This window comes from Dermacentor andersoni, chromosome 1 (genome assembly GCF_023375885.2).
Source record: "Dermacentor andersoni chromosome 1, qqDerAnde1_hic_scaffold, whole genome shotgun sequence".
NCBI lineage: Eukaryota > Metazoa > Arthropoda > Arachnida > Ixodida > Ixodidae > Dermacentor > Dermacentor andersoni.
In genome coordinates this window covers 120216462-120230264 of record NC_092814.1, presented here as the reverse complement: position 1 = coordinate 120230264, position 13803 = coordinate 120216462, and the positions used below count along the sequence as shown (strand labels likewise).

The 13803-nt window shown below is 45.7% G+C and overlaps 1 protein-coding gene across 1 annotated transcript in view; it reads right to left on the bottom strand.

Annotated features, from left to right (window-relative positions):
• The window catches only part of Hr39 (Nuclear hormone receptor FTZ-F1 beta), a 155437-nt gene that overhangs the window by 37886 nt on the left and 103748 nt on the right, over positions 1-13803 (bottom strand). Inside the window, exons 8-9 of the mRNA XM_050193716.3 lie at positions 11564-11707; positions 1958-2105 (exon numbers count right to left, since the gene is read on the bottom strand). Of these exons, the coding sequence (XP_050049673.1) occupies positions 1958-2105; positions 11564-11707 (292 nt within the window). The remainder of the gene's footprint in view (positions 1-1957; positions 2106-11563; positions 11708-13803) is intronic.

Genomic DNA, 13803 nt, shown 5'->3' with positions numbered 1-13803 from the left:
GATGAGGCCAAGTGAGCGTCATGCCTCACTCTCATGGCATCATATTCTAGCGTTGCCTACAAGCTTGATTTCATTTTGGCTTCCCATCTCCATTTTAGAATAACAACACACGTCTTGGGTCGCTTGGGCAACAAGAGCTGGACATGCATCAGTGTCTCGTACACAGCAACAATTCTCACTGAATGGGTATGTTGCAGCTTCCCGCCAAAATGATCCACCCAAAGAAGTTGCTGACCAAGGCTGAATTCGAGGAGTGTAAATGTAAGCTTGCCAAAGACGCAAAAAGCACAATGCGCACCTCAGGCATCCTGGGCCCCACCTAATAGGCGCACATCGGCATCTTGTGCTGCAACAATTCATGCAATGCTTTGCATTAAGCAGATGTCAACTACTGCGTAGTCTGCAGAATTTTTTAGTGACTTTGGATCGCAAATTTTCCCAGTCACTAAGTTTCTTTTTGTGTTTCTTTCCAAAATTGGTTAGTCATGCTTTATTTCAATGGAGTATCCTGCTGCTTTAACGAAATAAAACATGTGGGATAAGACATAGTAATGGCTACAGCAAAGTAAATTTTTGTTAGCATGTGCCTTAAAATATATATCTTGTAGCAAAAATGTCAAGTACAGTCGCCGAATACTGCACCACCGTCTACCCCTAGCACCAATGTGTAGAATGGCAATAACTGGAACTTCAGGTGACACATGATGTTTTGGGCATGAATCGTACATGCAATGCCACAAACATGGAGGCTATGAACGAAGTTGCCACCTCGTGGCCCGGAACGAAACCACAACTTTGATTGCCAACTCCCAAAGAAGCAGCGCCTAAGCAGTGTGGCCGGCAGAGCGGCTGGTGAAAAGCCACTGCGGAAAGCTCACTGCCAATATGTTTGCATGCATATTTTGTCAGCAATCAAGGGCGACATAAGATGCACGGCTAGAGTGACAGCAGTAGTAGCAGAGTCAGGCAGAGTACAGTTCCACATGTGGTCCTCTCCATGTCTGAAAAGACTGTTGGCGGCGTGATTGTTTTTCCGTTTTCACTTGATCTTATCGGTGATTGAGCGCGATTGTAACATACATAGATTAAAGCGCAAATGTCTATAAAATATGAAGAATATGATTTTAAGCAATACATATAGAGATAATACAACAGTATAGTGATAATACGTATCAATATGAAATTAACTTTGTTTTCGCTCGACTTGGAGGCCAAATTCGCACATAGCTGTACAGACGGACTCTGAAATTTGGTCGTTGTCACACATGAAGTCTATGGAGCCAATGGCAGTGCCGCAGAGCTGTTCAAATAATCAAGCATGCCATAATTATTGGTGTCTGAATTATTGGAGTACAGGTTGCCCTTCCAAAATATCCTGCCTCATTACAAGACAGGCTTCCCAGTTTTCCAAGTAACCTACAGAAACACACAGCCCAAGCTACCTAGGTTTGAAATCAAGAGTTTGACGAAAACTTATCTGGTCGGGATTGCTCATAGTCAAGGGTAAAACGTATGCCGACCAAAAACATTAAAACAAAAGAAAACCAAGACGTTCCGGCGCCCATATGAGGGCTTTGTTCACAAGCTTGAACAGACTGAAAGAGGCCCCCATATGGGAGCCAAAACGTATTGGTTTCCTTTTCTTTTAATGTTTTTGGTCGGCGTCCGTTTACCTTTGACTAATACCTAGGTTTCTTTTGGCTGCCTCATAAGCAAGCTCTTTGGCCCACTATATGTATGAAAATAAAAGACACTGCGAAAGTTCAGACCACTGCATACATCTTTGGGTTTACACATTTTACAAAGCTTGCTCTTTGTTTTTGCAAAAAAGCAATTTGAATTATACCCACTTTACTTTTAAAGTCATTTCAGGTTATGAACAGCTGTAATGCACAAACAGGCTGAAAAAGGGGGGATTGCTTGCTACTTAATTTTCATTTGCCAATTTTTTGCTTACCGACTTATCTCTCGGTCAGTATAGTGCCAGAGGTGCTCAACAGAGACAATCTCCTGCACGAGAGATGGTACCACAGGTGGCTGCTGCTGACCCACAAAAGGCTGCGGGGAACCTTCCAATGGAGACCCTGATGACAAACTGCGTGATTCTGTGCCCAGAAAAAAAGACAGTGGTTAAGCGCAAGCACATTCCCAATTGATTTTCAGAAATCCAAGTTATTTTTGGAAAAAAACCCACTAATAACAACATAATGGGTTGCCCTTCACAATGCATGTTACCTGATAAAACATTTTCCTGAGCATGGGCAGAAGTATTTTCCACCATGATGCACAGTGTGATATGTCAGTGCTTGTTGATATGTACTATTTAAAAACAACAGCATCAACAACAGCAAATGCACCATGAAGCCTTTGGACATCTGGCTACCAGATGTATAAGTACACTAAAAGAATCTTAGTAAAATGTAACATCTGCAGTTATCTTAAAATCTGCACTCTGTCAAGACTTGCATCTGCACTTGTGCCTCAGGTAGATGCTGACACTTGCCTCAAAATAACAGGTGATAGGTTGCATGGAACCGTTCCAAGGTTGCTTCCTCTACTTGCTCAGCTGTGCATTCTGGAATTGCTGTCACCATGAAAAGTTGCAGTGCAACTTGCCTATGGCTCAACTTCAGTAACAGAGCCCACATTAGAGAGCCAACTGTGTTTTGGTGAGCCATGTAAGTGGCAATTAAGACACCTCTGGCATGCAGAGTAGCAGTCATTGTTTAATATTAAAAGACAGCTTCGCTCAATTGCAAAAATATCTGCTTTGCGCTCTAGCTTCACTTCTGTGCATTATTGTGAGGTTCCTCTGTTGGCAACTTTACAGAGCCTAGTGATGCAAAGACATATGATGAAAAAGGTAAGCAGCTTTCCTTGATTTTAATAGGGAATGTAGCAATCAAAATGGCTGACTACATCAAAAGATAGGATTTTAAGATAATATTTTCTCCGATTCTCATACATTCCTTTATCAGACATCTGAATATTATAACAAAATATGCCGTAGAAGTTTCAAAAACCACAATTTTCTAGTCTGTAGTCATCAAAAATGAGGGAAAAAATATGGGCTTTGTGAGGTGCCATTGTGTGCTACTGATCACATTGCTTTCTGGTGACAAGAATGCTGCTATTTTGGTAACATCAAAGAGATAGATCAATGCACGATCTAAACCACTGCAATGTTGACTGCTGTGGTTCAAGATGTGATGACAAAATTCATTTTACATAGTTGTTCTCGCACCTTAAAATATCCTGCGTGGTTCTCAAAAGAGCTGTGACAGGGCCTCGAAAAGAAGGCATAATTTCACCACATATACAGAGCACCACGCTGCGAAGTTTCTTACCAGCAGCTCAGTGAATTCAGGAAAGAGGCTAAACAACTCTTGAAGCAAGATAGGCAGACTCGTGTGGACTCTATTGAACTCTCTTTGAAACGCGATCTGTCCTACCTATGGAGGTTTGCAAAACAAGACAGTGCACATGGAGGGAATGTTAATGCTATTTGCTCGACAAATGGAACATGCACTGATCCAACTGAGATTGCAAATGCATTTACCGGCCACTTTGCTGCTTGCTTTTTAAAGAATGATGAGGTTCGTGGTCACTGCAGTCCAGACCAATCCCACAGTTTTTCTGGCTATTTCCTGCTTGTGCCACCCATCACAGAGGGAGAAGTTCACGAAGCCATTAAGAGGCTAAAGGCTGAAAAATCATGTGGGCACGATGGAGTACCCAGCTTTATTGTTAAGAAGCCCCTCACCAAGCCACATAGAAAATTTTGGTTATACGCTGGAAGTTGTTATGTGCCCTCTAGGGAGCACTCTACTACAAGAATTATTCAAATTGGTTCATCAATAGCCAAGCTAGACATATTTGAGTGCCGCGAATGCACGATTTCAAGAGGCGAGCTTCACTGCCAACATAGGCACTCTCTCCACTAGCCCCATCTGGCCTCCATAAGCGATATTTCTTCCTTGCTTCTGCCATACTGGAGCTCAAGAATAGCGTGATGGATACATCACGGGCCCCGTCTCCTTTTTTTCCCTTGCTTTTTTGCTGCGTGGCGCTCTTTCGCTGATGGTGTTGCGCACAAGCTGTTGCATTTGTCTCGTTTCGCACAGCACACGATTTTGTGCACTGTACATGAGAACATCTGACTAGTGGTATAAGTCAGTGCTACACAAGCACTGAGACAGACAAGCGGATCACAGAGCATGATCGCGTGCTGGGACACGGTAGAAAATGACAGTTTCGGTATCTGCGCACTGCGACTGCATGACGTGGGAAAAAGCAGACAAAATGGAAGTACACCTATCCTGCTGTGGTGCAAAGTAAGCTTGGAATCCGCGGCTGTCCATTGTTTTAACGCCTTGGCTTTGCTCTCCCTCACGGCGAGGTTGGCACATCGACAACGCACCCTTACTCAAGCGAGTTCTCGGCGGCGTTCATGAAACGCCACCCGTTCTTCGGCCGAACGCACGAAGTGCGGCCCACTCCTGCTGCCGTTCCTTCAACGCAGCCTGCTCTTCGGCAGAATGAACCAAACACAGCCTCCCCACCTGACCGCCAGGCCTGAACTGGCAGGAGACGGTGGGTACGAGGTGAGCAAACACACAATCACACCCTTTCCCTCCTCAGGAGGGAGGGGATGCCTGCGATTGGCTCGCGTCTTGTGCTGCGTCTACTTCTTCATGGATATAAAACCCCGCTTTAAAGGGCACATGTGGTGAACTGACAGTGGCTGAGTAGGTTAGCGTGGTGGTCTCACAACCTGGAGGTCGGTGGTTTGAATCCGCAGCCCGACAAGCAATTTTTATTTTTACACGGCTCGAGTTTTTTCGTACGGCAACACCGACGCCGACACGAGTGAGGCAATACAAGCTTTGCTTGAAAGCACGCAGACATTTGGTTTGTGTGTTTTATTATTTTTCTAAACTTGAATTTGTCTACTGAAGCAACAGATTACACAAATAAGAGATGTTATCTTGAATAATACTTGAAGTCACACGTCACTATGAGAGACGTCACAGCACAGGCATGTACGTAGGCGAATTTGTACAATATGTCAACCCTCCGGATTGTAGTGCCGCACCCGCGAGGAGAAGTGCAAACGGCGTTCGGTTTGGAATTTCAGCTCTTTTCCTGGTGCGTAGTAATGCAATACTTAGGCACACACGACTGTTAGCGCACATTGTGTGCATGGTGCTTGTCAGCTCAAAATGGCCAGACCTGTCGAGGGGCCCTTTAAAGGGAAGCTGAAGAGTTTTCCAGAAAAAATTAGTGAAGAGCTGTACGTAATGGTTTTCGAACCTCCGAATCCGAATATCACAACGAAATTGAGCGAAAGAAAGCGCAAACAGGTATTATTTCGACGAAAAGTGCAGCAGCAGACTCGGGCAGCTCGCGCGCCTCATTTCCGCCTGTGATTGGTCGGGCGCCTCGTGACGTCAACATTGGTGTTCGTCCGGACCGGCCGCTGCCGCCGCACATAAAGCACGGTGCAAGGTGGTTTGGCGAGACGGTAATAGTAAATTTCGAGAGCTTGCGTTTTTCTGAGGAGTTCGGCATTGCTCCCTACATGTATACATAGCCGGCCTCTCCAAGAAGCAAGAGATGCTGGTAAGCAAGCAGTACATTCGACGCGAACGAAAGCGAAGTGTTAGCATCTCCTCGTGTTAGAAATGTTCTTTGGTGAGTATGTTTTTTGCAAAGCTGTATTCAGCGATCCAGTGAGTTCGTTTCCGGGCAGACACCTGTACTGTTATGTTCCTGCATGCCTCCTCGTGGAACGTAAGGAGGGATGCGATCGTCGGCATTTGTGCTCTGCCCCAAAGCTGTCGGCAATCTACACAGACGGTTTACATGCGGGAAAAGCTTTCCGGCTCTTGTAGCACATGCAGTGGCCTTCATCAGAGTGCCATCCGCACGCTAATCATAACCGGAGCCGTGAAGGGGGCGAATTCCGTTGGCTACGTGAGACAGCCATTTTCTCTCTGTGCGCGAGGGGGAGCGCAGCATCCTGGCGTGCGCCGGCTTTCAAACACATGAAAACTTTACACTTGCACTGCATTATGGTAGCTGCATGTTGGCTGTTTCACAACACATGTGCGAATAGAAAATTAACGGCGGTTTGCAACGAAACCTGCGTCAAGGGTGGCAGATGAACATGTACCTTCTGTTCAGCGTGCCAACAAGAAGGAGCTAGCAATAAATCAAAATCCAGGTTTGGACGAGTTCGTGTATTCATAAGGTCTTCCAAGACCAGTTACCAAGAGTCTGCCTGCACCTGTCCTGCCTTTGTGCGTTCGTTGCCCCGACCTTTTCACGCTGCGTTTAGAAAGCCTGCTAGCAGAAAGTCGTACTCTCACTCATTCACGCCTTATTGATAAACTCTGGTAGTAATCGTCGTCACGGAAGTTGTTAGAGCACAGCCCTGTTGTTCTTGAGCGCTTGAAATTCTTTCGATTCACAGCAGCCTCCCACTTAACTGCAAGCTTCTTGTCTTGCGGGGAGTAATGGAACATCGTCACGGCCGCTGGTGTTTGTGCAACCGTAGGCTGTGCAGAACGCCGGCATGATCGGCCCACCACTTCAATTGATGCTGCGCACGTCAACTACCACTCTACATACACACAAACAAAGGAATGCAGGCTTGAGCGAGGCAGATTATGACGGCACACATGCAGAAACAAGCGCGGTCGCAGAGACTGCGAAGGAGCGGAACACCAGTGCCGATGTCACTACGGCGCGGTTTCCGCTCTCCACTCGCATCTTCAGCGTCAGCAGCGCGCGGCGCTCGACAGGGGGCGGAGCGACAGCGCAATTTTAACCGGCGATTACGTCGTTCCTAAGTGAAAAATCATGCCCAAAATTTTACGTGCATTGTTTACGAGGTTCCCGCATCCGTATATGAGCGTCTTATTGAATTCAACAGACTCTTCAGCTTCCCTTTAAAAGCTCTGCCGACTTGCTTGCACCTATCTTAATACACATTCAATCGTTCCCAGGAGACTGACATCTTTCCCACTGTGTGGAAACACTCTATCGTCACTCTGATCCTAAAGTCCAGTGACCCTTCCAGGGTAAACAATTATTGACCCATCTTGCTACTTTTTTTTTTAAGGTTAAGGAGATTCTGATGCATGCTAGACCTTATGCCTATTTTCACCACAAGCTGTGTGAGAAGCAGCAAAAGGGTTTTCGTCATAACCGCTCCACTGCCACCCAACCTGTGCGCGTTCATTCATAAACTTGCACCTGATTTCCATACCAGAGGCCAGATGGAGACCACATATTTCGACCTGTCCAAAGCTTTAGATTTGGTTTTCCACCCTCTGCTGCTATGCAAGATGTATTTGCATGGAATATGCAGGAAATAACCAACACTGTTTTCTAGTTGCCCGTGTCATTGCACAGATGGTGTTTGTGTCAGGTTGGCTCTCTGGGGTGTTTCACTCTCCCTCAGGTGTCCCTCAGGGCAGCAATCTCGGCCCTCTACTCTTTTAAATTTTTTATCAATGATGTAGTCTTGCACATCAAATACTGATGTTTTACTCTTTGCTAATGACATTAAGTTGTTTTGTAGCATCAACTCCACAGATGATGGCTGTCTTGTCCAAGATATCAACTCTTATTTCATTGTGGTGCTCCAACAAAAAACTACCGTATTTATTCGAATTTAGGCTGATAGTTCTTTTTCAGATAATCAGATACCAAGCTCTATGGTCGGCTTAGATTCAAGCACTTTAAAAAACGCGGCAGTTTGTAATTGAAAATTATAAACATGGTGCATATGTAGCGCCATCTAGAGAAGTAAGTAGCACAGCTGCTATTAGCCACGCCAGTCGCCAACTGAAGTACATGAGCGACGTCGCTATTTTGATCTGTGTCATACCGGCGTGCGGCGTAGCCCATAGCGTGGCGTCATCGTAATGGCACCAAACAGGCGATGCCACTATAGTGCCGCCATAGAGAAAGGATTGTGGCACTTTCAAACGAAGAGTTGTGCTAGCCGCAAAGACATCGTCAACCATTCAAGCTGGGCAATTTTTCAGCATCGATGAGAAAAACGTCCGTCGTTCAAGGGGGCAATGGTGGACGCCTTTTGCGTGTGCTGCAATGAGGAGATGATAGCGATAAGGAAAATAAGCGCGCAATAACAGAGAGGAGCTGTTCACCGAGATCGTGCCGCATTTCGATGCATCCAAGCCGTGCCGCAGTGTCTGCGCATTCCTGGGCGCGCGGATGCGAGATTGCGTGCGTCTGCATGTATGCATGTAGTCTGGGCTATAGTGACGAGGCTAGCAGTGATGATAACGTAGCGTGAGCTCGGCATGTTCATATTAAATAAATGCTGTTTTCATTTTGTGAACACTGTCTTCACATTTTTGTTCTACCTACATTCGAGGTAAGTTTTTAAAATTTTTTCTAGCTTCGGACATTCGGGGGTCGGCTTAGAATCAGGGCCGCCCTAGACTCGAGTAAATACGGTACTCATCAAACCACGTAGTATCATTCAGTTACTGTCACAGCCCCCTTTATCATTTGCATACGGTAAATGGCCTGGGTATGGCAAGAGCTTCAGTAATCCGTGACCTGGGAGCATATATAAATGATTCGATAAGCTTTAATTTGAATTAAGCTTTAATGTTGAAGTCATTATGAAAAGTGCTCTGAAGACACTGGGCTTAATTACTTCCACAACCAAAGCCTTCATCAAACCCGCTTGTACCGTGCTCTAGAGCACTCTGAGCTAGAGTACTGCTCTGTTGTCTGGAACTGCCTGCCTCAGTACCTCTCTACCTTGATATAACACATTCAAAGCAAATTCATCGGGATATATTACAATCGGTACCTACACAGACGTGTCTATTTCTGGTATAGAGGACTGTGGAGCTCATTGGTATTGGTTCCCAATCGCAGAGACAACTTGTCCATGACGTGCGCTCACTGCGCAAGGTAAGCCATGGGGCCGAAGACTACGCTCCACTGCTAACCACAATCAGTTTTTATCTTCCTACTTGCTGTAGCAGGTCTTCCCTGTTTTATCCGTCTCACACCTTCCTCAGGACTCCAATGAACAACTGCCAAATCATTTACAAGCTCCTTGACATGAGCAATGTAGATACAGTAGACTCCCTTTTAATACAAACTCGAAGGGACCATGAAAATTTGTTCGCCTTATCAGAATTCTGAATAATTGGCAACATGACCAGGTGCATCCAAATACCTTACTTCAAAACGGTAAATAAAGTAGACTTACAACGAGGGAAAAACGACATAAAAAGCATTTATTTAGCTGAACTTTCTCTTGCTTGGTTTCATCCAGTCCATGATGGATGTTTAGCATGTCTATGCAAATCGGCAAGCAGCCACAAATGATGTGCTCTCACCTAATGACCTTAAAAATCCTTCTGTGCCTTCGTGCTGCTGCTGGAAAAAGTTCACTAGGGAGTTCAAGCAGGCATCTTCCATCTCACAGGTCATTGGTGCAGGCTCCGAGCTAGCGTAAGTATGAAGAAGCGTGCCGAGTGTGCGGCAAAGCAACGCAGCCTATAGGAAAGTCTAGGTGATGTTGAGTGAAGTGGGGAAGGAGAAACGAGGGGAAGCGCCGCAGATGAAGGTAGGCGGAGGCACACTGGGTTGACCTCCTCTGGCAGTTGCTACAGGTTTTGTTTGCGATACGGATGTACCGGGTTTGTCACATGATAACATCGTCCTCGCACGCTGTACGCTGTGTGTGCGAGTAAAAGCGTGCGACGGTGAGCAGACAATGGCGGCTCAATCTCGAGTGTGCAAAGGGGGAAATGGGGGTGGGGAAGTGCGCCATCTTCTGTTGTGCGCATGGCACTAGGGAGGGGAGGGCCGGGTGTTGTACTTTGGCCGTGCACAGTTGCACAGGCTTTATCTTGAAAGCGATCTGCTTTGGGGGCACAGTCTAGGTGGGCCGATGGCTTGCAGCTTTGCGTGCTCTGTGTTCTCATTGCTCAGCTTGCACTGAAGCAATAGACAGTGACAAGGACACTTCGCTCGTTGCTGCTGCCGCGATTCCTCATGCGAGCGTTTTGACAGCGGGTGGCTGCAGTCATCGAGTGTGATGTGTTCATGTTTGCCTGAGCGCACTGACACCATGCTCATCAATTTAGCTAGTAAGCGAATGAAAGAGACATTCTACTCTGGCGGCTGCTGCATATGGTGCGGCCGTGCGAGCCCCACCTTGAATACGATTTGCGATGCGGACAGTCCAGGTGCACCAAGGGCCGATAGCTTCGTGTGTGCTATAGCACCCATACACTTGCGCGTCACCCACGCTCACAAAGTGAAGCGTCACTGTTTTTTTTCCTCCTCTTGTTTTCACCTCTGTCCACGGGCAATGTGCGCCACAGGCCTCCAGTAGGGTGCCTCAATGCACTGTTTCTGGATGGACCTTTCAGTGCAGGCCTTGAGGGCAAGCTGTCCTGAGCCCGTCATCGTCAACCACTGCGACAGCTGCCTATCTGGACGGCAGCCACAGAGAACCATGCTGCCTGTCAACGTGGATTCTGCCAGTTCTTGCAGAGTGTGCCATCGCATATGCTCAGGGACCTCGTCAACGCCATCCTTCCCACAATTTCCCCGCCGTAGGGGAAGATTTAAGGAGCGAGGAATATGGGAATCCATCGCCCAAGACAGTCTTTAATATTCAAAGTTTCCACAATTACACAAGGCATAACGTAAGTACAGAAAGAAACAATCAGTGAACTGAGCAACAGTATGGCCAAAAGAACAACATGCGGCAAACTGGGATTGAGTTCGTGAACTTTGCTTAGTGTTCTGACTTGCTGTACCTCTCCAATGTGTAGCTAACCCGTGAAATGGCAGAGGCCTACCACATAAATAAATAAGGAGATAACTGCGCCAGCCACCCCTCGGTCTTGCTACATAAGGAGTTTACCTTTCTTTATAGTTATTTTTTAAAATTTATAACGTTGCCTTCAAAAGCATCAACTGTGATCCTTGACATGCTTGTGCCACCGTCTTACTGATTTTTTTTTTTTTTTTCGCTTGCATATATTTGTTTCCTTTCAAATAACTTTCAGTTGTGAGTAAGCGCCTCATCCTGTCTTCTCTCTTCATTCTCGTCATTGTGTTCTCTTATCATTCTCATCACGGCTGGTGTGAGTTTGAGCCTATCACCCAAATTATAGTCGATTACCAACATTTCAAAAAATTTAAATTCAGATGTGCTGTATAACGATAACCGATACTTTGCATGCTTCGCAACACACCCATTCTTCCTTTTTTTTCATCTGCCTGCACAATGGCATACAAACCCTGCCTTCACAACACGTAGAAATATGTGGTACTCTTATCTTGATGCACTGCCAGCCCCCACTAAAAACCAAAAGTTAAAAGACAATAAAGCAAACAGTCAATGAGGCATGCATTTATCAACCCATCACTTGGCAACTTCCTTGGCTTAGTAAGACAAATAAAAGGCTAATGAACAGGTGACACAATACTTTGCTAAATTCAAGCAGTACATGATTTATCGCAATAGAATAATATTCTTTTGCAATACCTTTTTGCAACAGGGGTATGGGTTCCACGGGCAAGTCACCAGATTCTGAGGTAAGACGAGAATCGCTGCCAACAAGCTGTGATGGCAAAGAGTATGAGCACTGGTACGTGCTTCGTCCACCCCGAGTCCTGTCCTCACGAATGGCTGCACAAAAATGAAGCATCCAATTATGTTGCAGTCAATAAACTTCAGTCACTTTAGGGACGCAGTCAGACCTGTTTATAACAAACTCTATTAGTTCCACAAGAAGTGGTCGTTCTATCAGTATTTCATTACACATGGACTCGTACTTCAGAATACGCAAAAATTAACATCACTGAAACTGGTGACGGCAATCACGATTCGATACCACTTTAGTCCGAAAATAGGATTTTTGGTATTCAGTACCTTCATTTTCGTTTCCGAAACTTTTCCACATCTAACTGCAAGGTTTCGTTAAAAATATCATCCAAAGAATTAAATACGGTGTCGCAGCTCCTTCGAAATGGTGCCCGGTCAGTTCCGATCACCCGCCATTTCAAAATTATGAGTACATCCGCCGCCATTTTTTCTTTGAGAGCATGTAATATTTTAATGCCGGTTCAGCCAAAAAAGAGCGAAGTTCAAAAGGTAGAATGCCATCACGAATACCATTATCATCAAAAAAGTAAACGAAGCATCGACAAACTGTAACTAACTACTCTTTGCAACTTTGCATGTTGCAGTGGCATGTCATGCAGTGTTCACTCCGGCTCGGGCCACGTGAGTATAGATATCAGCGCTTGAGCAGCCATTGGTTCAAATCGTTCAAACAGCATACATAACGTAGTGCACATGGTGCCACCAAGGTGCCGCACGGAGAACTCCGTACTAGTGTGCTGCTGTCATGGCCTTCGAGATCAGAGGCCACGTTACGCTGTGTAACTGCTTCGCCCTGAAGCCTGCTAGAGACATGCCTTGAAAGCACGGTTACCCTAGCATGGTTGAAAGCAATGATTGACTTTCCTTGTGGCTTCTGAAATCCACATCAAGTGCTTGCTCATGTCGGCGGTAGATCTTCGTCGTGGTCGAAATGGAGCGGGGGAATGTGCGCACTGCCGTGTACCCAGTTCGGTTGTGCCGCTGTGCCTTGGAACTTCGTGTGTGCCCTCTGTTTACAGCGACCGACTTTGAAGTGTTTGATGTAACAATACAGCGTTTTTGAAAATGTTTCTTAAATCTGGGCACAGTTTCAACAGGCAGGGTCAAAAATTGTGAATGCTGTGACATGTGTGGTCGTTATAACCGACAGATCCATATATCTGGGATCGCTATAAGTGGGTTTGACTGTACTAGAAGCGTTTGATAATGAAACAGCCATAGTTCTTGACAGTTAATCTTTACAAATGCAATACCATAAGATTTTTTTATTTTGACTAGGCAAATTCATTTTTTCAGTTAATTCAATCCTTACCCAGTTCAATCAATCCCAGCTGGCCCATACATATGCATGAGAATTCATTATTTCAACTCTGAATTTGACCACATAATTTGAGCTTGATGATTCAGCATGTAAGAATCTGAACACAATTATAACTCTAATCACGACCCTCAATGGCTGTGGTGTCTGTCTTGGCAGCAGTATTCACCATCTTGGACAACGTATGCTTCAATGACACGGTATCTCTAGCAGAAAACACACACCGTATATACTCGCATACCGAATGCACTTTTCTTTCTCAAAAAGTTTTTTGCAAAGTTGAGGAGCACATTCATTATACAGGAAAAAAATTTTAGAAAATTTTGTACAATTCAGCATCCCAATCAGTGTCTAGCGCACCAAAACAATAGCAGAGTTCAAGGCATTTTACCGTGTCGTAGGGGCAGATCTGACACCCATTGTGTGACAAAAGTAGGAGACATGGTACAACTCAGTGCCCGATACTGTGTTCAATGCCCCAAAACAGCAGCAAGGTCCAAGGCATCTTTCTGTTCCATAGAGCCAGATTGGACGTCTAGCGTGCAACAAACTGGGCAGGTTTTTGTCTTCCAACCTGTCCGACAACCACACCGTCATTTGGCCGCTGCCAATGACAGCACGGCTGGCATGTGACGCTCCACAGAGGTGGCGCTGGTGGGCCGGTTTCTCGCAGGGATGGAAGCAGCCAAGGAAGTTTTGCAGCAGCTCTGGGAGCATCAAATTTGGCACTCTGGAGCAAGTTTGGAGCATGAATTGTCCATTTTGGAGCAGTAAATATGCATTTTGGAGCAGCCTGGTAAAT